Source organism: Plodia interpunctella, chromosome Z (assembly GCF_027563975.2).
Source record: "Plodia interpunctella isolate USDA-ARS_2022_Savannah chromosome Z, ilPloInte3.2, whole genome shotgun sequence".
Classification (NCBI taxonomy): Eukaryota; Metazoa; Arthropoda; class Insecta; order Lepidoptera; family Pyralidae; genus Plodia; species Plodia interpunctella.
Window position 1 is genome coordinate 6,748,420 of NC_071324.2, and position 25,626 is coordinate 6,774,045.

Sequence of the window (25,626 nt, forward strand, 5' to 3'; positions counted from 1 at the left end):
TTGGATACTTTCTTTTTCCATATTGTTACGATATCGTATCATATTTTAGTAAAGTGTAATTTTATGAAGAAGTTTGGTGAATTGGGGAATTGTGATATGATTTAGCTAACAGTGCCACATTTCAAAGTCTGATAATCAGGTAATGTGCGAGAAGGAACTCCCACGTGGAAATACCTCACGTCTCTATTTATAGAACTCGAACTGGGTTCACAAAAATTGATTGGAGGAAAGGAAAATCAATTCAATTGGTTTTATTACTTTTGCCAAATGTAAAATTAGATCTTTTAAATAGGTACATTTTGTTACATATTTATATTAAGCTTTCAATATATTGATCTTGTCATTTTATAGATTTCTGCCACCATCATACCTAGGTAGCCACTTGTAACGTGATAAATCGTTATGAAATCACTTGCCACTATCTATATATTTGCAATTTTCCTGTAAGTTGTGCTTTTTTGTGTTCTGCATTGACCTCCATTTTGACATTTTAAGATTTCCATGCAAACCTGTACGATGTACTTGCGTGGTGGGCGCGTGATAAAATACTGATTGGCCTATATTATAAGTTTCTAGTCAACTATGTAATATGTACATCTGCTGGTAAATACCTATTTATGTAAGCATTGAGACACCAATAATTTCAAATTATTCAGTATTCATGTTCAACCTACTAAACATGCATTTATAACTTGGGCCTCTCACAAACCTTGAAAAGCAAATAGGTGTGATCATAAATGTTATTTCTCCCTTTACATTTGTTACAGGTATGGGTGAATTTCATGACTGTTTGAAGGTGGCATGTAGAGTTTCAATAGTGTCACACATTTTTTTTTTAAATTAAACATTTATAAAATTAACATTGTACCAGTACTTTACTTATTTAGGTTTTAAATAGGATAAATAAATTTATTATTGTGTATGGTACAATTTAATACAACACTAATGATAAAACATGGCAGCGTTCAAAACGCTAGTGAAATTCACCCATATATGCATTTTTTATAGATATTTTTTAAATATCTTAATAAAAAAAATTATTATTCTAGATAGTTTTATTAGTTATTCAACATAGAATATTAATTTTATTAGTTTTAGTGATCTTTGTGATTCTTAATGTTGAAATACTATAAATTAACATGCTGTTGATCTTTTATTGCAGTGATTAGTTCAGTTGATAGTTTACAAGAAGTTATCAATCCTCCAACTAGTCAAAACAATCAAACAATAGGATCATTAACTAAGAAACAACCTGTAACAAAGATATCATCTCCTGCTCTCGAGATTGATGCTTCTAGTGTGGAAGCAATTGCTGAACCAGTAAATAAGGTAGTAGTTGTAACTTCGGAACCACCTCCCCTAACTGCTACAGAGTTGCTCTCAGCAAGCATTGAGAAGCTTGCAAAAGAGCTGCCGGCAAGTCCAGAAATAATAGAGACCAGAGAAACGTCTAGTGTAATACAAGCTCAAGCCAAATTAACTCAGAGCATAGCCAGCTGTATTCGCACTAATCAAGCTGACTCTAAGATGAAAGATATTAATCTTAACAACAAGTCTACTGGTGAGTTACATATATGACTTATTTGTTTCATTTTGATTTTATTCTCTTTGCACATTATATTTTAGACCTACCTATTTTAATTTACATGACATTAGCATCAGCCAACCATCTTAATACTGGTATGTATTAAGATGGTTGGCTGTTTAGTATCAAGTTGTAAATATAGGACATCCTTTTAGAGTTACACATCTTCCAAATACAGTATACATATAGGTAGTAGTAGTTCTACTGATTAATTGCCCATTTTAGTGTTTTATGGTATCAATATGTGAATGTCTCAGAATGAGATTATCTTGCAAATAATTTTACACTTTAGTATACCAATAATAAAGTAAAAAATAATTATTATTTTTTTTATGCACATTTATTATTTATGATTATATCATGTTGTTGGGAAATCGAGCGACAGGATATAATCATGTACCAAATGGTTGATAAGAACTCCCAATTTGGGACCTTTTCACCCATTTCCCCGAGACCCTTTTTTTTGGGGTGCGGGTTAACCGGTAAACCTATACCGGCGGCAATGCATTAAATTTACCTAAGTTGTTAACTGCCCTTAGTCTTATGTCTTTGAGATCATCCTCAGATGATACCTGTGCTCATGATCTCTTCTGGCTGCAATATAAGCATGGCATTTGGCTACAAGGTGAAAGCTGATTTTCTCTATTTCCTGGCAGCTTGGGCAAATGGGAGGATTCCCATTGCCTTAGCACTATTATGTGCATTGTTCAGCCGAGTGTTCTGTAATAAGTATTATTTTCAGTTAGTTGCATGTTATATAACCCTGCATGGACCTTATATGTGGCGGCAACAAAGGCCTATTTGTAAAAAAATATTTTTTAGTGTGTTGTTGACTGTATCTAAATAAAAATTGTGCTTTGTTTATTTTTAAGATCCAGACACTGCCAATGGAAACACTACAGAATTAACTAAAACTGACACAAAAGAGGATATAAATAAAAATGAGAAAGTTGTAAAGAACTCAAAGAATAATAATAAAAAATCTAACAAAATGGCAACTAATGATGTGGCCATAACTGAATCAGAATCATATGAAAACGGTAAAGATGAGACTGATAAATTAAGTAATGTAGATCAAGAAAATTTGATTGAGAAGGAGGAGGCGGAGGACAAGTCTACTGCTGTTGAGACTGAGGTTCAGACCACTCCTGTATTTGTGCCCAAATACAAGTATTCTGATGGTTTGTATCTAGTCATTATCTTAATTAGAATGATTATATTATTTTCTAATACAACAATATAAAATTATGTTATTGATATTAATAAATACAATTTTTTCATCTTTGTATTTTTAGATCAATGGTCGCCTCTAAATAAATCTGGCAAGAAGTGCTATGATATTGGACTATTGAAGCAAATCAAAGATGACCCTATGTCTAAGAATAAACCAAATGTCCCATTATTGGAGGCCTGCAACATAATGAGGGTAAGAAGGGATAAAAACCACAAGGTATTTTTAATGGAGTTAACATTAAAAATACCTTGTGATTTTTATCTGATTCTAGTTAAGAGCACCAGTACAAAGTCACTTTTATAATAGTTAATTTGTTAGATATTTGAAAAAATCCCCGACTTTCAATATTCATTTCGCTACAACTTTTGAACGGCTGAACCGATTTTGATCAAACATATCTAAGAACCACCACATAAAAATTACCTATCAAATAAAAAAACACCATCCAAATCTGTTCACCCGTTGATGCGCTACGGAGGATACTTACAGACAGACGTCTGTCTGTCTGTCTGTCTGTGTGTCTGTCTGTGTCACACACAGATACCTAGCGGTCAAACTTCACTCTTTTGCATCGGGGGTTAATAAAATGCAAACTCAAATGACTGCACAAATTAGACTCGTCAGTTATATTTGTTTTTAGGCTGTACCCATTCAGGACCCTCTGCCGTTTTCTACGATTTCAAGGCCTATGAATGATTCTTTGTTCCCAACTTTTGCCAAACCCTCTGGGATGGGATCAAGAAGTAACACTCAACGAGATGCTAAAAAAGATGGTAGGAACATGGCAATGGGAGGTAAGATGTTTATTTTCTTTTATTTAGAGTTTGCTTTAAAATTTAATGTTCCATATTAACAGATGAAGGTAATGAATTATTATATAAATTTACACAGGAAAGGGAAGTGTGAAACTGAATTCCAGTCAAGGTGGAAACAGTGGTCAGCGATCTATACATTTTGTGACTCTGTCACGTGAAGAGGTCAAGCTAAATGAAGTGGATTCAGCATGGAAACCATCCCGATTTAGGAAAGAGAACCTGCCCGAAGAGGATTGCAAGACCCAGGTATGTTTTATTTATGACAATGTATAACAATATTATAATATCTGCCATATTTTTAATTGTTTATATTTCTCTTTTTTCAGGAATTATACAAGAAGTTCAGAGGAATTCTGAATAAGTTGACTCCACAAAAATTCGATACTTTGCTGGATAAAGTAAAAACTCTTGATATAAACAATCAGAAACGATTGGAAGGTGTGATTGATCTTGTTTTTGAAAAGGCTATTGATGAACCTAATTTCTCTGAGGCCTATGCTGCTATGTGTAATAAGTTATCTACATTGAAGGTAGGCAGCTAATATATGATTGAATAGTCATAAATATAAGTAAATCTGTGAGCCAACATGCATCTAATTACTGATGCCAAAGTTATGATACAAATGATTAAATTTTTCCAATTATGTAGTTGTAGAAGTAATAATATGGTTTTTATCAATATTAATCTTTCAGGTACCAGCTCATAATGCGAGTTCTCCTGAGCAATGTGTCAATTTTAGAGGATTGATTATTAGCAAATGCCAGGCTCAGTTTATAGCTGAAAAGGTAGATGAGCAAATATTAAAGTTAGAAAAGGAAATCTCTGAATGTACAGATCCTGTAAGTAATCATGTAAATAAATGATTGTTGTATGTATATGTTCTAGAATTGATTATTTTTAATCAAGATGTTTTTCGTTTTATTTAGGCGAAAAAGAAAGAACTTCAACTAATGCTGGTAGAGGAGTATAGAAGAGTCAGGATGCGATCTGTTGGAAATGTTAGATTTATAGGTAAGTAATATTAGATATTTCATAATATTTTTCATACTATCTAAATATAAAATCAATTTGGAAGGTAATAGTTGTAAATTGCGCATATTGATGACCAATGTTATGTTGACAAATGTTGTAAATACTGGTGCTAAGTCTTAGTCGTGTACATGTCGTAAGTGCCAATACAAACCTACATTTTTGTTCAAATTTTTTGTTTTGTTAGCTATAGCGAAAGAAAATTTTGAATTGTTACTTCTAATTTTGCTTGCGATATTATTTCTTTTTTGCTTTGGCGATATTGCTTTTATGAAATACATAAAAAAATAAAGCTAGCGGTATTCATTTTCGGTTATATATTTCGGCTTACGTTTTGATAAATTTAAACTAAAAAGAAAAATAATAAAGCACTGTTCATATTACTGAAACAGTATTTTAAAGTCTTTATACTAATTTAATATTTGCGGATGTGTGTTACAACCTCAAACTTTGTTATGGATAGATCTGGTCTTTGATGCACCACTGATTGCCACTGAAACATGTAGTGTGTGGGTAGGGCATAGCGATAGATATTAATGTTAGTACATAATTAACGAAAATACATTTTTATCAAACAATATGCAAACAATCTTTTAATTGCTATTTCATTTAAAGAAAATCTCCTGTCCTTGCGAAGTTATTGCATGGTATATGTATGGTACATGTGGTATCCCTAGACACACTATTTAACGAGTATTTATAAAAAATTGGCATTATTTTCTGATTTTATTGATAGGAATTCATTTTACTCCCATCTTAATTGAAGCTATGCGAATGTTATTGTTGTTAGTTTTCTGAAGATACTATATTACTAAGATATAATTTTCCTTGGTTTCAGGTGAATTGTACAAATTGAAAATGCTCACAGCAAAAATCATGGTTTATTGTATGAATCATTTGATTGAAAAACTTGAGGAGGAGAAATTGGAGTGTCTATGCAAGTTGCTTACCACAATTGGAGAACAAGTGGAGAGTGAAGTGAAAGACCAGCTTGATAATGTGTTCAAGAAAATGCAGGACATCATTTCAGATAGGAAAAATAATAAAATCTCCAGCCGTGTTCGGTTTATGATTCAAGATGTCATAGAACTGAGAAGAAGAAAGTGGGTCATCAAAAGTGTAGTAGACTCACAGCCTAAGATGATGGATCAAATCCAGAAAGAGGCTGAGCAACAACAGCGGCATATTGAGGTAATTATTTACTGCCAAAAATCTGTGCCGAAAAACCAAATAGCAATCAATATTCTGTGTACTGAAAATGATTATAAGTTCTAACTTGTAACATCTAACAAGTTCTAACTTGTAACATCAATTATTTTATAGTGACTGTATTATTATTGTTGTATTTCGTTTAGTTAACATTTGAGGTTTATTAGTAAAACTTATCAACATGCTGGACTGCTATACTTGAGGTTCCCGATTTTGATCCCCTGTCTGATCATCATGTAAAATGATCTTTTTCAGACTGACTTATCTTGGATTTTATTTATATATTTATACAATTAACATGAGTTTCGAACTTTGGGGCGAATACAATTTATATGGTTTGCCGTATATGTGTATTTATTTAGGCATAGCAATGACATAATGTAATATACTAAAATCCATATATCACAAATTTAGTGTTAAAATGTTTAGTGACTTCAAACCCAACATACAAATGTTACAAACGAATTTATATAAAGGAGGCACAGTAGCTTTATTGTACGGTCGAATGACGAAGGCCGCATAGGACTCGAGTATCCACTGACATTTTGAATAAAGTTGTTATTAAAAAATATTCTTGTTTATTTTGTATGATATTGAATTGTAGATGATGAATGCTGTGCCTATGGGAGGAGGTGGCGGAGGATTCCGACGTGATGAAGGTGGCCGTGGCAAGCGCGGTGAACGCAGACAGAATTCAAATTCCTTCCAAACAGATACCAATATGTGGAAATCAAATTCTCGATACACAGTTGATACATCCAAATTAATGAAAGCGGCTCCACAGAAGGTAACCTGGGTTGGATAAATAGTTTTGAAAGTATTATCATTTATTTTCATTGAAACAACTCAATTTATTATTGTTGTACCCTTTATATCTTTTATTTTTTTTTAATGACAAGACGTATATAAATTCTAGAATAATAATCAAAGTTTAAAAGAATTGTTTAAAAATTTCATAAAATTAAAGAAAAAAATTTTTTTTAGAACTTGAACAGCATCAAATTGGCCCCTCCTAGTTGGAATCATGGAGCTGCAGCTAAGAGTCAGACCCAGGCCACTAGCAGCTCTATGATTGGCATGAAAAATATGTACAGTGTTTTAGAAAATGTGCAAACTGATCCTACTTCTCTGAGAGGTTAGTTTATTATGATACTTTTTATTTTATAATTTAAGTAAACATTATTTTATGTGTTCATTTAGTTACATATGCTAAGATAACATATTAAGTGGATATAAGTGCATTATGTACTTTTATATATATTATTAGAAAAAAAAAACATTGTAAGTAACGATAATGGTAAGCCGATCTGCCATGATAGGGACCAACACTGTTCAAATGAGTTTCTTTCGGCATTTCTTCTCAGCAGTGGTCGTTCCGAAATGCCAGTAGTTTGTAGCTTGTGAGAAATAACTATAAATATAAAAATTGACGAGAAAAAGTGCCTGTGAAGGTCTAATTTCTGAATAAATGATTTGAATTTGGATATAAGTATGTAACCCTGAATTTAATTTTCTGCATTCAGTGCATTAGAAACTATAGTGATTCCTTGCTTATGATATTCAAGAAAATATGTAATTTCTTAATATCTTAAGCTTAATATGTATTTTTATTTTTAGACAGCAAAGACTTGCCACTTAGTTACCATTCCAAAGGTGCTTCTATTGAGAGATCCACATTTAACTCGAGAGGTGACTTCAGTAAGTTTTCTATTTATATCTAGTTCAAGTTTTCTTAAATTATTTTTTAAATTTTATTTGTTGCATCCCCTATGGATAAAGTACCTTATGTGTTATTCCCGGTTATAGTGTACCTGTGTACTAAATTTTATCAATCAGTCCAGCAATTTGGTGTGAGAGAGATAAACTATGTAATTTTATACACATACATCCTCACAAACTTTCGCATTTATAATATTACTAGCCGCGTCCCGGGGCTTCGCTCCCGTGGGGATTTCATAATAAAACGTGTCCTACTACTCGTGTACCAAATTTCATATCAATCGGTCTAGTAGATTTTGCGTGAAAAAGTAACAAACATATATAAACACATGCTCACAAACTTTCACATTTATAATATAGTATGATTTAGGAGCCTATTTAATAATTCTCATAGAAATCGCAGTAATTTTCAAAATATTGGCCACGCAAAGTTTCAACCACTTATTTGTAACTCAGGGGGTGAATTCTAATAAACTATGAACACATGTTCACTGAAATATTTTTCGAGTGTGAATTTAATTTTTTATAATAATCTGTACCGATTTGAACATTTGTCCATACAAACATTCCAACCCTTATTTCACTCCTTCAGGGTTAAAATTTTGCGATCAATGCTCCTCTTAACTAAAAAAAATTCCTCCTGTGCCATAACAACTACAATTACAATTGACATCTTTAATGGTCTGTATCTATTAGTAGACTTTGTTTTTGTAATTATACTGGCTAACAAATATTTCACACCAGTCCACAATTGAGACTGTGGGGAACTAAGGGAAACATCTATCATTATAATTTGGCTTTATATTGGTTCCGTTCAAATTAGTTCTTTAAAATGACATTTTTGTGAAATTCTACCTAATGTGTGAATTGTGTTATTTTTACTAATAATTCCGTGAGACAACTTTCATTAAAAATTTATTTTTAATTGTAGACAGCGGCAGTGGTAGTCGTTCGGGATCCATTGGAGTACCCAGGTCGAACTCGGGCAGCAGAAGCGTCAGCGCGGCGCCTCCTACCCCGCCACCTGTGCCTGAAGTCCCTACCGCCCAGCCTGCACCAGTTCCACAAGAACCTTTACCTGAACCCAAGAAAAAGTCTGTCCATTCCATGATTGAACTTTCGCTCATCAACCCCGATGAGGACGAACTAGTAGCCGAAATCAAGCATCTATTTGAGCCTCAATATCATGCTGCAGTAGTTACTGAAATATTCAATGTAGTTTTGGAAAAGTAAGTGATTATTGCCCATATTACCATTTCAGTTATTTTTATCTTCAGAAAAATACAAGTGCTCAATATGTGTATAGTTCCCATAGCATCCATTTTCATTTCTATGTGTAAAGTTCCCACAGCATCAATTTTCATTTGTTTGAGTGGTCATATACATTTTTAAAACTTACATAATTATTGGTTTATTTTCAGGCCAGCGAAAGATGTAGCTACAATCGCAAAATCCCTCCTGTATGCAATGTCTGCTAAAGCTATTTCTCCAGACAACTTCATAGCGGGCGCCACAGAAATATTTGAATTCGCGCCGGACTTATATATTGATATTCCTATGCTCTATGAATATTTTGGAAAATTTATTGCACCCCTAATAGAGAAGAAGGTAAGAACTAAACGATATGATGAATCTATTGATTAGGTAAACCATGTTAAATATATTGTCTTGTATAATTGTGTTTAGTCACTTATTTATACTTTAAGGCTAGTTAAAAGTGACCGCGCAAACTACTGTCCCATCATGTTCCTCATTATTACAATAGAATTGTTAACATTTTATTAGAGCGTGTAAATATTATTAAAACACAGACTATATTCTTAAAAAGCTGAATCGTTATAAGAAACGAAGAAATAACAAACTTTTAAAATTAATATTTTAATGTGTTTTGGTAACACTGATTTGACTGATCATGACATCGTTTATAATAGCTATTCTATTAAGAGGAAGAATGTATTAAATTCTCCCTCTTAAATAACTCGCACGATGAATGAGTGTACATAGTGCTAAATACCTGGGCATCACTATTGACGGCAAATTAAAGCGGGATAAACTTTGAAATCACGGGCATGACTTGTGTATTTTAGCTACTTTCATAGCATTATGTCCTACGGATTATTAGTTTGGGGTAATGCAGCTGAGATGAGAAAAAAATGTATGATACAGAAAAATTCGTTTAATTTAGGGATAGAAATCTCGAGATTCTCTTTAAGAACTCTTCAAATCAATTAACATCCTCACTGTTGTGTCTCAGCACATCTTTGATGTACTTATTTTTGTCAAATCAAATTTACATCTACATAAAAAATTAAACGAAGTAAATAGTGCAAACACTCGAAATAAGCATAAATTTTGTATGAACAGATTCAGGGTTTAAAATGTTCGGCGGTCTGTAAAATGAATAATTTTACACTTTGTAATTCATAATATACTGTGACTTTAAAATTTTATTCGTAAAACATGTCACGTACATGTTACTTGTGTACATTTTTGTCTGAATTATACTCTATTTCTATGAATAAGATTTGTGTTATGAAGTCATGGGAATCTAGTATGTCAGGCTCATTCAAATGGTCAATCAGGTGGTGGCGTCGTGGGCCGGGTCGTGAGGTTCCCTGTATTATGGTTGAGTAATGCAATGGCTGGACCCATGTGTCAACCCGAGAACTCATCTCGTTTCTCATATATAGTTGAGAAACACAATTAAGCAAAAAGGCCATTCCGAAATGCCAGTTGTTTGTAGCTTGTGATAAATTACTATTTAATATGAAAATTGACGTGAAAAGTGCCTGTGAAGGTCTAATTTCTGAATAAATGATTTGAATTTTAATCTATTTTATAAAATAATGATTAACATTATTATACATTTTCTTGCAGCATATCACATTTTTACAAGTATTTAAAATTTCAAAGACCATTATCAACGAAAAACATGGTCATTTATTGCTCAAGGCAATAATCAAAAATTTGAAAGACAGCATGGGCCCTACATTCGTTAAAAGCAAATGGCAAGAATCTGGGTTAAAATTAAAACAATGGATGAGCGAGGAAGAGGTCAGTGCCAACATTCCAATTAGTTGTAACTGGAGTGACTTATTTTTTTATATATTTAAATAATGTTTCTTGCCTGCTTTAAGGTCACGACATGGTTACAAGATAATAAATTTGAATTCCTAGAAGGCAGCGTAGTACCTAATGAAGAAACAAAAGTAATTCTGTCGCCTACTGAGGCTCAAAAGAAACTGCTACAATTAATGAATTCTGAGGAAACTTGTGATTGTATAAAGGGATGGGTACAAGTAAGTATGAGCAGATACATTAGTACGGTTGTCACAGAAATTGCTTGATTGAAAATAAATATAAGATATCCTTATTAAAATGTAATGAATTTTAAAATGTTTTTCATAGGACAATCTAGGTAAAGCTTCAAATGAGGATTGGTTCATGCGAGGTTTAATCCAAGCTATTTGCGAACATGCTCTATTTGGCGCCGAAGGGCGCGAAGTCACGCATTTCAATCAAGAGCGAATGAATAAATACATAGGACTTATAAATGAATTTGGTGAATCCAAACAAGCAAGAGAAGCAAGCTGTTTATTCGGCATTCAACAATTGATACATAGGCTAGAACACCCACAAGGTAATTATTTGTTGATTGAATATTAAAAGATATATTCGCCTACTAAGAAAAATATGTTTTAGGTACTTATAGATCAAGTGTTTCACAATGGTATGTTTCTCATTTCAGGTTTAACATTACAAATTTTTGCATATTTACATGAACAATACATAATATCAGTAGAAGGATTTATTGAGTGGGAGGAGTCGGACAAGGAACCGGAAGGCAAGGGTATGTTATCTTTTAAGCTATGTGCTTTAAACCAATTCTATTTTACTACGGAAATTTCCCCACAAATACTCATAAGTCCATATTTTTTCTGTAATGATAAGTAATAACGAATGTTATTTCATCACTTACTCATTACTCTTCCAATTTGTTTTACCAACCGTATATAGGTTTCATATTACACTATATTACGATTGTATATTACACTATATTATGATAGATAAAATTGCAAATTTTGTTGTCTACGAACGAAACGAAATAAATGATAAGATTGTGCGGGGATAAGTAGCCCCGCACAATCTTATCATTGTGGATCACTGGTTAACAAAAAAATATATATATGGCGTTTCAAGCGTTTAGGTAACCACTTGGGTGGTATAAAAGCTGTATTTAATAGATAAACAGTTGGTTGATCATATGGAATAAACAATTAACTTTATTCACATTTATAGGAAAAAATAATTTAAAGTTTCTACTTACAAAAATCACTTTGTTAGGAAACAGACGTTGAAAGTTTAAACTTTAATAGTAGAACGTTTATTGTATGAAAACGCCAAACTTTTTTCATAAAATCTCAAATACCTCTGAAACTGGAATCTGCCCAGTGATAGATACGATGGTATATTTTTTGTTGGTATACCTATGACGATATATATGTTACTGCAAAAGCCCGTATATAGGTAAATCTTAGGTTGTTTCAGAAAAGATTTACGATAAGATTTTAAATGTCAGGATTTAAAAAAATATATTATTTTTTCTTAAATATAACTTTTTTGGGCTTTTGCCATTAGAATTTAGTATATGCTAGGTTTTGCCACTGACAGCTGGTAAATGTTGGTTGTGGGAATAGAACAATGAGTAATTCTTTTTAATCATTTACTATAAAATTATTCAGTCAAAACCTTACATATTTTTATGAAGATATCATAATTATGAGAGTAATTACTTAACGAAGTAATTAATCAAATCCTTACCTATTTTTTATATGGTAAGTAGGTATTTTTATTTATAAAATATTTTAAAGGTATGACTTACCTTTAAACGAATACGATATAAAATTTTTTTTTCAACATTTACCGTGCCTCTGATGTAAATCCTAAGATTTACCAAGTGAATTGTGGTAAAAGTTTGAATCGCAAAATTGTTCGGAATTTTACCATTAAGAGTTGGTAAATCTTAGGTTTTACTGGAATATCATAGGATTTACTGTAGTTCGTGCTTTTACAGTAACATATATACACAACTTCTTGGTCAAAATCTAGTAAATAGTAAGGTACTTGAGATATTAAAAAAGTTTAGATTAGATAGACATTTTCATCGAACTGTCAAAAACATTGGGTTGAATTAATAGGGCGAATAAAATTGAGCATGAAATATGTGTGTGTACTTTTGTTAAGGTGTGATGCTGAAGGCGCTGACGTCGTTCTTCACGAACCTGAAGGAGGCGGACAACGAGGACTCGTGCAGCGAGGAATGACGCGGGCTTACCGCCGCGGCTGTGTTCCCGGCACCGCCTGACGCCTCCGCGCCACCCTCATCCGCTTACAATGTCTTCTATATTTTTATATATTAGAATCATCCTACACGGAACTCATAGATTATATTATTATTATTATCGTAATGCTTAACCTAACAGAAGCTAGAAAAAAGTTGTATAATATTTTTGAAAGCGATAGTTATTTATCGGAAATCTAAATTAAATTTGCTTCAATGAACTCCCGTTTTGTTTTATGTGAAGAATCTTTTGATTGATGAACAGATCACTGTTCTTCCTTTATTATGTAAATGGTACAGTTACATTATTTTTTCATCACAACCTTTTTCTCCCTGCTAACGATAAGTTATAGTAAACGAAGAAATGTAAACGAAGCTTGTGAGCAGCTGTATTCTCTGTTTGCCAGATCGGCATTTTTTTCTTTTTCTGATTGACTGTCTTTTTCCGTTGCACTTTTAGTTTTTGATAAATAGGCTGTCTCTTACATCTGGAACTTGTGTTTTTTTTCTTGTATATTTATTTGCGATTATGCTATATTGCATTATATTATTTTCGATTGGTTCTATTGAGATATGTCTATTTTATGTATAAACATTTCATATATAGTTTATTTTTAATTTATCTGGTGATCAGAGAATATCATCAGTGCGTACCAAATTCTGATGAAACAATAATAGCAATATTTAAATGCCTCGAAGTAATAAACGTACCTTCATAAAATAAAATATGATAGATGCTCTGGTGAAGAAAGCACCAATAAGTTAATGTAAGCCTTAATCATGTATTATATTTTGGGTACCAGCATTATTATTTAACAGAAAGTAGAATACTTTGATATAACAAATTTGAGTTCAAAGAAGAACGCTAAATATATTTCATATTACGTATATCTCTTTGTTTTTGATATAGAGACAGTTAATTTTGAACTGATAAAGTAATTAAAATGTTAAAGTGTATAAATAAAATATAAAAAACCTATAAAAATACCATATTGTTATGGAAAATGTGCTTACGTTTGATATCTTTATGTTGAAAGATTCCTAAATTCTTACATCGTCTTTACAAATACGTCCCTTTTTTTCTAGCCATCAATTTCTGGACGCACTCAATGTTTCTTTACATTTAACTTTTTGATTTTAATAGATATTTTATTGTTTAGTTTTAATTATGCTATTATAGTATCTCAGTTGGCAGTGACGATTGTCTCAAATCTGTCGTGAAGTATATGGCGGCGCGGGCCTCGCGGTCGTGGGTACATGAGCCACGTTCTTTCGCGCTCGCGTCCTTCAATTTATAATGTCCGCTGCTGAGGTTATTTTATTATTATTATAGCTACTCTCGTCAGTTATGTATGTTATGTAAATAAACTTTTTATGAAAAAAAAAAAACTAATCTTTACTGAGTATCCTATATGAACATCCATAAATGTAATCGGCCAAGTTGTGGTGAATTGACTTATGAAAGCGTTATAGAGAGACATGAATAGAGCTTTTTATATTCCATTAAAAATGTGTGTATTCAACGAGGAATTTAGTTAAACACGTTATTTATTATTATTAAATTTTATAAAAAATATAAAAATAAACCTCTCCTTGAGGTTTTTGTACATAAATGTTGTTTAATTTAAAGTATTTTTTTTGTTAAATTTACTTTTCGTTTATAACCCACAATGTCTTATCAGTTTTGATTAGATTAATCTGCCATAAAATAGTAAATATTTGGCTACTTTACTGGTCACTTTTAGTCGCAAAATGTCCAGCGTTTACAGAGTGTACAAAATTCAACAACTGACCAACCAGATCCTGAACCCTGGTGAAAACTACATAAAAATCCATGCATCGATTTTTTAGTTTATTGCGAACAGACAGGTGCGGCAGTGGGCTTTGTTTTATAATTGATATTTTTGATATGTTTTTAAAAAAGTGGCTCCGCCCCGCAGCACGGCAACTAATTAGAACATTATATTTGCTGGTAGTACCGATTAAGGCGGGTTCTTCTTTTTCGTAGTAGTAATCCTCATGGCTGAGGGTCGTGGTTATTACGTGGAAAGAAACAACTTGGTATTATTATTGGAGTGGTTTGCCATTGCCTTCTCCATTTTACACAAAAGTTAATAATAATCAACCAGTGTGCAGGTTTCCTCACGATGTTTCCCTTCACCAGAAGCAAGTGGTCGATGAAAAATACTATATATGAGTCAGATTTGTATACAAACTCATGTGGCACGAGTAGGATTCGAACCTGGGACCTTTCGATCCACACGCTTAACCATTAAATTACCACCGCTTCCTACACTGAACGCGTTACGTCTTCCGGTTGTTACGGTGTTAGGTTAGTGGTGCCGATTCATTTGTATGTATCCTGCATCCTCTCTTCAACTCTCCTTAACGGATGAGCCTAGAACTTGCACGTAGTGTTCGTAGTAAGTACTAACAAGAAAAAAGAATGACTGCCTTTTACCAAGAGTATCCCCATACTGGCCGGCCATGTGCCGCACAAAGCAACTGACGTCTGAATCTTGAATTTCCCATTACTACTATAGTAAAAAAGTATGTATGCTTATCAATGGCATTTAATAAATCAATATTATACTTTATAAACACATAAACAGAGTTTGACTCCTAAAAATTCCATGATTTCTTCAAATTCTTCTGTCAGTGATTCGACGACATTCTTCCAATAATCTCTTCTGCACTCTTCATCTTGAATTTGAATCATGATTTGTTTGAGTTCTGGGATAAAAATTAGTCGTGATTAGTAAATCCGCCTCACCGGTTCACCTATGCCTACATGGCATAGGTGAACCTAGGTTATTACTAAGTAGTACTACCTAATTTATTTTATTTTTGTAGTAAAAATTAAAAAATAGTGTGACACTCCGCTTCAAAAATAAATAAGCGAAAAACCATCCTATGAAATAATCGGTATGCCTCATTGGGCTTATCGCCTGAAGGTGCATTCCAAGCGAAGTTTTTAAGGTTTTCCTACGTTGTAGGTTCTAATCTTCTGTCGTGGCCCGTATTGTGAAATTACCACATTCAATTGTGTGTTAGAGACGTACAAAAACACTTACTCTCACAAACGCCACACGCGATTATATATAACATCCTCTTTAGGTCCACTTCGTCTTCCACGCGACCCACATAGAAGAACCGGACTAGGTGCGGCATCAGCTCAAAAACGCGGCGTAGCGGGAAATTTGCAAATCTCCATTGGTGAATACTCAGCGTTACTGCAAATAGGCGTACAAGTGTAATCCATGAAGTTATAAATAATTGAGCCACGCATTGCTACTTAATAACTTTGATGGAAAGTATACTTACATATATTTGCTCTCTTTAATCTGTGGCCCAAGGTTTGGCTTGATGTTGTGAAGGATAAAATGTGTGCGAAGGGTCAATAACTAGTGATGCCGATTAATTTGTATGCAACCTGTATCCTTTTCGGTAAAAGGGTCTTTAACGTTCCTAAACGGATGAGCCTAGAACTTGCACGTAGTGTACGTAGTAAGTAATAACAAGAAAAAAGAATGACTGCCTCTTACCAAGAGTATCCCCATACTGGCCGGCCATGTGCCGCACAAAGCAACTAACGTCTGAATCTTGGCGCTGTTTCATCTTCAAGTCGATTCCGAGCTGCAGGTGGACCTCACGTAAAGGTATGCTGGGTGTCAAGAATCGACGGATGTTGTCATAATCACGAATACGGACTGAAAATAAAAATATTACCCTAAGGTAAAACCTTCGTCTAGATTATCCAGTCAGTCCACGGACATACAATCAAATTTCCAACAACCAACCAGCCCTCAATATTGCCAGGCCAGGCCAGGCGGCAATATCCACTACCACTGCTATGTAATGAAAGAAGAGTAGGTACCTAACCACGATCGTCTAGCCAAAAACTGTTTCCGATTCCACCGTTCCCAAGCTATTTTAACCTCCTCTCGAACTTCCTTTCCCTCCCTCCGGGGGTTTCCTATAACGTGGTGTCTTGAAAAACCAGAAACTGCTACTACCACATTTTTTATGTTCGTAAGAATTGAGGAGCCATTTTTCGTATCTTAATAGAGTATCTAGTATACTTTAAAATATTGTAGGCGCGATTCTTGGTTTTGTAGTGGGTATAATACTTCAAAATCTAAATAAACATAAAGGTGGCTCCTCAGTCTAAAAATGTTTTTAACTGAGGAGCCATGGCGTATTTGGAAACGTCGTGGTTAAATATTTTTCATTATTTGGTATGATATTGTAGCATTTGAGAGCAGTTTGAAAATGAAATTTAAGTTAGATAGGATTATAAATTTAAAGTTTCTATACATTATATGTGTGGCTACTTAGACCATACATACGTCTCGTCATTCTTAGAGAAGCAGTAGTAGCTCAGTTAAAGCACGATTTCTTCATCATTTAGTCATAAGTACATAAAAGAATATTAGGATAAGAGTCAGTTACTCAAAATGAGTGGTTTGGAAGATATGTTGTATTGTAACTAATGTAATATTTTGATAAATCGATTTGCTTCCAATAAACCTATACTTGCGATGAAATTTGGTACAAAAAACGTTTCTATTTACCTAGTACCTATTAAATTATACTATATATACCTACGTATAAACCGGCCGTAAAAAACACTATATATTTACGAAATTATTGGCAATTTTTTTATTTCCGAACAATTTTTCTTGATTATAGATTACCTTCAAATATAAAAAACTAACAAATAATAGAGTGGTCTGTTTTTCAAAGAAATATATATATTTTTAATTTCTTTGCTCTTAATAAAAACAGACCAATTTATTATTTTTTTCGTTTTTATATATTTGAAGGTAATCTATACTATTGTTATACTGACTACTATTGTGACTTATTTATAGAAGCAAGCTGTGACAATGTGTTGCTTACTTACAGAAAACCATCAACACAAACAAATCAGGACAAGCTATTGTGACACGTCTCCAGGCGGTGTCTGGAATGCCATAGCCTCCTGTTCCAAGGGCGGCATTCGCACGTCCAGGCATTTGATCTTCCCGACATATGAGCTGCAAACATTATATAGGTAAGTAGTTATCCCTGTTCTGCATTCCGAGGTCTAGGACGTTATTCTTGCAATATAATTTTTTCTATTACCTATTGTTTTATTTTATAGGTTAAGCGCTTTCGTGCTCATCTAAGAGCTTGTGAAGAGAAACGTCCAAAGGTTATTTTCATCTTGTACCTGATTAGATATCCGCACGAAACCACAGATACAAGAACAATTAGTCACATTGAAATGTTCTTAAGTAGAAGTAGTCAAAAAATCTGTTTTTATTACATTTAATAGGTATATTAGGTATTACCGCTTGCTGATAAAGTAATAAATCGAACACAAGTAGCGTTAAATTTGTGTTTCACAAGGGTTGGATAGTGAAATTGCAAATAACTTCTGATTAATCTAGTAGTTCAACTACCAGATGACAATAACATATTTTATCAGGAAGTGGAGAAACAGGCCTTAAAAGGTTTTTATTTTCTTTACCCACCTGCAACCTGAAATGCGTTCGCTTGAGCACGGGCAATAGCGCGATTAGGGCACCGCCAGTACCGTCAGCGATGTGGGAGTACTCCAGAGCTATCATCCTCAGGTTGCGGAGCTCCCCCAAACTTCTCAGGAAACACTGCCTGGTGTCTGGGCGAGGTATATATGCCCCACTACCTAATTAAGGTATAGGATTAAATCCCCTTACATTTTCTTATTAGAGTTGCTTGATGTAAACCATAAACCTAATACTTGGTCACCGATGTGTTTATCGACTACTTAAGAAGACAATAGACTCCTTTCTTGGAGGACCTATTGTCGAACCATTAGCGAATTCGTTTTGCCCATTAATTCTTATCACATCATCGCATTTGGACAATTTATTCCCCAAATTCAAAGTACCTACTTACTTATTTGTTCCGAAATTATACCTTTAAAAAGGCAGTTTTTTGCCAATTACTAAAATTAGAAACGTTTCACAAGACATTTGATTTCTCATTTCATAATCAAATTAGAAACTGCTCGATCACAGCAACTGGAATACCCAGGTAATTAAAATTCAAAATTGACACGATCAAATACTTTTAATTAACAACATTACGAGATCGTTTGAATGGATAGATCTGCCGGCGGCGAGATAACCACAGCAGGCGAGTCCTCAATCACTGGGGCGATTTCAGCTGGATTCTCAGTAGTCTGGTCCGGTTTGGCGTCTGATACCTTGTGCGCTTCCGCCAAGATTGAAGTGGCAGTGGAATTAACTATTCTTTTGTATTGAAAATTGGGTAGATTCTTCATAGCAGCATCTACTGTGTCACGCAGTCGCTCTGCCCCAACATGTGGAGACTCAAGAGTTTCTTCGCGACACTCTTTGACCAATTCCATCATTTCATTTTCAGGCATAGGTGTGATCATATCCGATGACTTTTCATGATGTCGCTTTAGTTCACTATCGATGCGTAGTAATTTCTCTTTATTGGAATTGGTCCGCCAAGGTCTTTTCGGATCGGGCCCAGTCAGGATAACGCTCTCCGCGTTTTCTTTTTTTACCCTAAATTGAAATAATAAAATTATAAAGTGGGTAACTAGCTTTGCAAATTGTGTTAAAAGTTTAAGAACCCTTACTTATTTATTATTCATTTGAACAGGAATTTGAAAAATCATAATACTTGGGTATTTACAGATTCAAGAGTATACCTATTAAGTAAAGAATAAACTTACTTTTTATTTTGAGATAATAGCTCTTTCAATTTTCTGTCGATATTATCAATTAAATGTTTATCCACCTTGTACGGGTTAACTTGCAAGTCCCTGGTCGGTGCTTCCTCTATCTCCTCATCTTCTACTTCTTTGCCAAACTTATTGTGAAACTCTTTCACTAAATCCGAGCATCGTTCAGTTAGTTTAACTTCCGGTACGTCTATATTTTCCAAAAGTTTAATTATTTTCGTTTTTTCTTCGTCCGTAGCCATCACGATGATCAACAAACAATTTTTGCCGTAACCACGGCAACACTCGATCACTGAAGAGTGTTATTAAATAGCATATTTAATTTTACGTGTGCAATTTCATCATAATACGTAAACAGGCCGCCTAAGTAAGCACCCATGATCCCCAGTAATGTTCCAATGGGTAGGAAAAAACAAAAGAACTTAAAAGTTGGGCACAAAATCATAACAGGCAAGCAGTTAAACATTGTGTAGATTTTATGTATAAATATTTTTCAATTTTTATAATTTTATAGTTAGCTATATAAAAAAATGATTATTAAGTCAAAATGACATTATTTTCAAGGAGATTAAGTACCCTAGGTATGAATAGTTTTTTATTCATAATTTCATAGAGCCTATCGATGTTGCTTAAACCATGGAATTAGTAGGTAGGTATCTACCTAAGTACTTCGTATACTCCCTACTAATTCTATAGCTTAGACAAAAATATTTTAATAATGTAGCACACATAAAAGAACAGAAGAAGTTCTTATATGAGTGTAATGTAGATACATTTTTTGTCCATTGTGAATTATATGAATAAAAAGCATTGTGAGTTTGTCATTAAGTACAAACTATCATCACCCTTTGAAATTAGCCTATTTGACCTCGGGTTTCCTAACGCCGAAAATGTTCGAAATATAGACGAGCTACATAAATTAGTACCTACCTATATATGGATAGTAGGGATGTACAAATATGAACCATGGATTACCCGTGATATAACTGTAGTTAATAATTAAAGGATTTTCATTGGGTAGGACGAATCGCCACAGGAACAAGTATTTGAGTGAGTCAGCGTTAAAACACGCAAGCTGCTGTATCAACCGAACTCCCTCCAGCCTCTTGCAGCATAGGTTCTCAAATGATACCAGCTCCAAAGAGTTCTGGAAACTGATTTTTAATTTATTTTTCGATATTCATGGAGACATAGGTACACGGCCAAAATCTGAGGAAGTAAATATTTAAGTATATCAGAAGCATGATGTCGATCCTGACGAAGATGACGTTGTGTAATTTTTTAATTAGTACATAATCATTTATCTTTTTATCTTTATTTATCACCGTTTACTTATAAATGATTGGACATGGGTGTTCTAGATCCTCGATTTTTATACCTCAACATAAAATGTTCATCATACTGAATAATTTTTATTAAGGCATCATTTCTATATTTCCGAAAGTTTAGTTATACCATCATTGTTCTCCAGTTTTCAAAGTCATGTATACCCTATATGTTGTCCAGTCTCAATAGCTACCTATACAACAAAGAAGTCTCATTCAAATCCGTCCAGTAGTTTCGAATATTAGCGTGTACAGACAGCTGTCTGTCTTACTTAGCTACTTACTCTGTTACTATGACTCTAACACATGTACAGGATATTTTTCTACTGTTTTATTATATGTATTGATATATTATAATGGTACATCCATGGAATTAGTAGGTAAGTACTCCGTATAAGTACTTACTAAATCCATGGATGATGAATTCATCTTTTCTGCTTGTTATTATTTATATTATAAGAATAATATATTAGTGCCTTATATTATTATTATTTCTAAGTAACGGCCCACCTCATTATATTTAATAGAATACGAAAAAAGGTTTGTCGTTTGAAGTAATCAAGCCGGTCAATTTTTATCAGTTGATCCGATACTATCAGTCTGTTCATTTGGACTTGCTTCGCTTCCATTTTCTGTAATCAGGATATTTAATCTTTAATTATTTATGACACACGAATTAAAGTCTTCCAATGACTTTCGTCAAGTATTTATACAATTGTAAAAGAAAAGCGTTTTCATTATTATCAACGCGCTGAGGGTACCCTAGATTTATTTGTTGTGTCGAATCATTAATTATATAATAAACGTTACCTTCAAGGTAATTTCAAAAGAACTATGTAATTCCTTCTGGTACATTTTGAGCGGTAATTTAAGGGCAGTGTTTGCCTTCCACAGGTGGCTGCCATGGCGTGTGGGCATCCTCAGGTTGGGGTACTGGTAGGTGAACAGAACTTGCTCACAGTGTAGCTCCCCATAATAATACCGCTGGACATCGTGAATCGACCAGTACCGTGAGTCCGTAGATCTTAATTAAAGTACAATACAAAACCCTTTATTTCACATAAAGCAAAACCTGTTAAAAACTTGAAAATTAATTTATGTGTAAGCAGCATTATCGCTGTTAGTAATATGTAAAATCCATAGATGCTCAAAATCCTAGTAGGTATACCTAGTAAGGTAGGTTCCCCATTTCGAAATGCAAATTCTTTGGTCGATAATTTTTTACTTTCTCTAGGAGCCGGCGAAGCATAGATTTCCCAAACAAAGAATAAATGATATTTGGTGTGAATATTTCAATATGAGCTCTTTTGCTTCACGGTCTTATGGAATTAGAACGCTTGCGTAATCATTAAAATTTCATACTTAACACACACTATACTTACGCTGCGCAGGTGCAGGGCCTAGGTACTACTTAATTGTCGGTCTCTTATCTGAGCGTTTTACCGGTTTTCTACTATTTGTACCTTACTTGTATTTGTAATTAAAACATAAGGAAATTAGAAAAACCAGAAAGCATACTTCAACACGTCATCCTCAGGTAATATGCCATCGTCACTTTCGACGTAATGCATCCAAATGAAGGGGTCCTTGGTCCAATCCCCTAGCGCGAGGTAGTTGGGGCTTGGCTTGTAGTAACGTGGCCACAGGTACCATTTCACCGCTTCTAGGTGTCCGATTATCTTTATACATTTACACGACTCTAAAATACAGACAGTTTACTGTATGTTAGCAAGTTGGTCTCCCCTTTTAATCTTTCCCTTTCCATGCGGCTGTCGTAATATTACGTTCAATCTAAAACCTTACACCACATGGTATTATTACGTTTCATAAAATCTCCCTGTACGGCTAGACCAATAAGAAATGTAGCTCTCCGGTACGGTGAATACAAACTCAGCGAACTTGCGTGAAACGGCGGTAGAATAGGTACTCACTTATTATTAGATGTATACGTTGTTGTACCCACGTGGGTTGCACGCTTTTCATTTTGTGATGTTATTAATAAATAGCTTTTGCCCGCGGCTTCCCTTGCGTGAATTTCATAGCAAAATCTCAGTAATTTTTTCGTCCCGCAAATTTGTCCAATCCCGCTTCCTGCTATGTAATGTAGATATCCCGTACAGTTTCCTATATATTGTGCCATCATGTTTTTCGCAATGTCCCGTTTTTTATTAACCACAAACGTAAATTAATAATTTTTTGTATTTACTTACTGTTATTTACTACAAAAAGTAAGTGTCAGTAAGATTTTTCAGGTTTTTCTCTTGAAAATTGTATTAAGTCCCATACAATCTCTCACCCCCCCCCTTTTGAAAGTTGAGGGTTAATTATCAGAAAAATCTGAAACACGTATTTATTAATTTGTTGTAAACAACAAAAATACAAATTTTCAAATCAATAATTTCAACGGTGTAGAACTTTCATAATAATAGTTTTTACCCCTTTTTCTTTCTGCAAAATTTTAAAGTAAATCGGCTCCGTGAATTGTTATTTTAATTATTCTACAGGACCCTCCTGATTTTCCGGGATGAAATGTCTATTAGATGTTTACTCGGGATTCCGAGGTATTTTTAATTCATTTTTAGTTTTTCAATTATCCTACGGGAACCTTACCATTTACCGCGATGAAATGTATCTAAGATGTTAACCCGGTATATAAGGTACCTACATACCAAATTTCAAGTAAATCGGTCCAGTAGATTTCGAGTGATGCGCGTTCAGACAGACAGACAAAAATTTCCAAAACTATATTTTCGTCATCTATATCAGTAATTAAGTATATTCCATAAAGAATTTAAAAAAAATCCAATGTACAAATTTGACCTTTCTTCAATTTTATTATATGTATTGATGATTGATTGGGGTGATCTAAGAAACGGTGATAGTTAAATACGAATGGTAAGTGTCTATTTTATATATTAAATATGTGCTGATATCAAATATTTTGTTATTTGTGTTATTTTGCATGGAAATCTTCGAATAAAACTCAACCCAATTAATGGAAGAATTACAATTCTTAGAACCGTGTACCTATGCGGTCTACAGCTATGTCGAAATTTTGAGAATGCTTAAACCACTGAATTTAAGCATTAATATTTATTAAATAACATTAAAAAGTACCACTTAGCATTCGGGTGTATAAATATCTATTACACGTAAGGTTTTGAGAACGCAATATTACGAAGCATTGGCACGCCCTCGTATCTCGCCCACCGTTTAAAGTCAAAGTCAAAAACATTTATTGCAAAATCTGTGTTCATGTACAAGCACGATAAATATAAGTAAGAGTTTGAACAGATTGCCCTTTCAGGCATGGAATTTTTTTCGATAACAAAGTTATCAATTTATTGTAGTATTTCTATCTTAATTTTAATAAAATTACATTTACATATAACCGTAGAAATCTTAGTTTTTTATTGTTATAGATCATAATTAAAATACTCATTTAGATGAAAATTTTTAACCATCTACTATGTCTACTAAGACATAGTAGATGGTTAAAAACTTTGATTCCATTAATAAATGCACTTTTTTGTATGTTTCATCATTTACACTAAGCAAATAGAAATCATCGTTATGCAGAAAGGATTTCATACATAACCGCCCGTACAAAGCGGCGCAATTGGATTCATAGTCCCGCATGGAAAGGGAAAGGAAATTAAACTCACAGAGCACAGTGTGGTGTTATGTGTAATAAATACACTAATAAGTGTATTATACAATTTGTGTATACAATAGACGGATTTTCGGAGGGACACCTCGGTTTTCATCGTAAAAAATATATTTATGTAGGTAGATTAGAAGGAAAAGTTATACTTAAACAGAACGTTGAAGAAAATCCTTTGGTGTAGGGGCAGATGATATTTTAGGAATACCAGTTTCTTGTTCGTTATTTCAGATCCGTTTTTCTTATTTTTTCATTTCGCATAAAATATGTGCATTGTGAATGAATACTTGGGTGACCAAGGTGATACAAGGGAGATCAAAGGCCAGGGTGATCTGTGATGAGATGTCACTAGATTTCCCTTTTCTTTTCTTTCCATCTCCTACCCTAGGTGTTGAGTCCAAGGTGAAAGAGTGACATCACCCAGTTGGCCAAAGTGGAATACTTTTATAAACAAGATAGTTGCACTATTAGCGTTAAAGTTTTTACCTTCCTCCTTTTCTTCCACCATAACTACAAATTTTTCTTTAAAACGAATTAACAATTTAAAAGCATACAAATAAACAATGCTAAAAATTAACTTGACAACACTTGCCAATTTTGTCAATATAGAATTGACGTTGGTGTGACGATATGATGTTCCTTGATTGATGTAAAACTAAAACAATAAAAATCACAGACAATCAATTTTACATGTTAGTCGCGGCCCCGCGCTTTCTAATTTTAATGAATAGGGAGTATTACACTGCACTGCACATTTAGCGTATGTGGTACACACGTACGTATGTATACACGTAGCACTGTATGTGGTACACAAAAGCTTTGCCGCCTATTTCAAGTCTGAAGTCTTAGAAGTGTACTCAATCGACAAAAAGCAGCTAAACGTGAAGCTAAAAATCAACAATGTGTTGTCGTATTTGAAGTGAACCCTATAGACGGGCTTTTGTGTTTATAATTTTTAT

General features: G+C 33.7%; 2 protein-coding genes and 1 long non-coding RNA gene across 9 annotated transcripts in view; 2 read left to right on the forward strand and 1 right to left on the reverse strand.

Moving 5' to 3' along the window:
- The window catches only part of LOC128683335 (eukaryotic translation initiation factor 4 gamma 3-like), a 36,686-nt gene extending 22,364 nt beyond the window's left edge, over positions 1-14,322 (forward strand). For 3 of the 5 annotated variants that reach the window (XM_053768845.1, XM_053768847.1, XM_053768843.2), the window contains 20 exons: positions 1,163-1,561; positions 2,151-2,210; positions 2,458-2,766; positions 2,881-3,011; positions 3,460-3,613; positions 3,711-3,880; positions 3,961-4,164; positions 4,328-4,474; positions 4,562-4,646; positions 5,503-5,855; positions 6,478-6,660; positions 6,858-7,008; positions 7,491-7,571; positions 8,524-8,821; positions 9,014-9,200; positions 10,470-10,646; positions 10,730-10,891; positions 11,001-11,232; positions 11,341-11,442; positions 12,837-14,322. In XM_053768845.1, the coding sequence (XP_053624820.1) occupies positions 1,163-1,561; positions 2,151-2,210; positions 2,458-2,766; positions 2,881-3,011; positions 3,460-3,613; positions 3,711-3,880; positions 3,961-4,164; positions 4,328-4,474; positions 4,562-4,646; positions 5,503-5,855; positions 6,478-6,660; positions 6,858-7,008; positions 7,491-7,571; positions 8,524-8,821; positions 9,014-9,200; positions 10,470-10,646; positions 10,730-10,891; positions 11,001-11,232; positions 11,341-11,442; positions 12,837-12,916 (3,665 nt within the window). In that variant the 3' untranslated portion in view covers positions 12,917-14,322. The remainder of the gene's footprint in view (positions 1-1,162; positions 1,562-2,150; positions 2,211-2,457; positions 2,767-2,880; positions 3,012-3,459; positions 3,614-3,710; positions 3,881-3,960; positions 4,165-4,327; positions 4,475-4,561; positions 4,647-5,502; positions 5,856-6,477; positions 6,661-6,857; positions 7,009-7,490; positions 7,572-8,523; positions 8,822-9,013; positions 9,201-10,469; positions 10,647-10,729; positions 10,892-11,000; positions 11,233-11,340; positions 11,443-12,836) is intronic. The other 2 variants (XM_053768848.1, XM_053768844.1) reach the window with 1 other exon arrangement.
- Positions 14,323-15,488: 1,166 nt separating this feature from the next.
- On the reverse strand, positions 15,489-25,626 carry LOC128682829 (uncharacterized). 3 transcript variants are annotated; one of them, XM_064436996.1, is made up of 11 exons: positions 25,154-25,626; positions 23,214-23,340; positions 22,522-22,702; positions 21,814-22,027; positions 21,514-21,635; positions 20,654-20,832; positions 18,453-18,625; positions 17,840-17,972; positions 16,479-16,643; positions 16,008-16,166; positions 15,489-15,666 (listed from the first exon to the last, which is right to left on the reverse strand). In XM_064436996.1, the coding sequence occupies exons 3-11, from the start codon at positions 22,572-22,574 to the stop codon at positions 15,521-15,523; spliced, it is 1,344 nt and encodes a 447-aa protein (XP_064293066.1). In that variant the 5' UTR covers positions 22,575-22,702; positions 23,214-23,340; positions 25,154-25,626; the 3' UTR covers positions 15,489-15,520. The 3 variants fall into 3 exon arrangements, with proteins under 3 accessions (XP_064293066.1, XP_053623705.1, XP_053623706.1); XM_053767730.2 differs by lacking the exon at positions 23,214-23,340 and having other exon boundaries at positions 25,154-25,625; XM_053767731.2 differs by lacking the exons at positions 15,489-15,666; positions 16,008-16,166; positions 16,479-16,643; ... (1 more) ...; positions 18,453-18,625; positions 23,214-23,340 and adding exons at positions 19,014-19,499; positions 19,670-19,970 and having other exon boundaries at positions 25,154-25,290.
- Positions 17,289-22,018, forward strand: LOC128682830 (uncharacterized). The gene is made up of 3 exons (XR_008406217.1): positions 17,289-17,759; positions 17,842-17,989; positions 21,898-22,018. It is a non-coding gene; the product is annotated as an uncharacterized LOC128682830 (long non-coding RNA).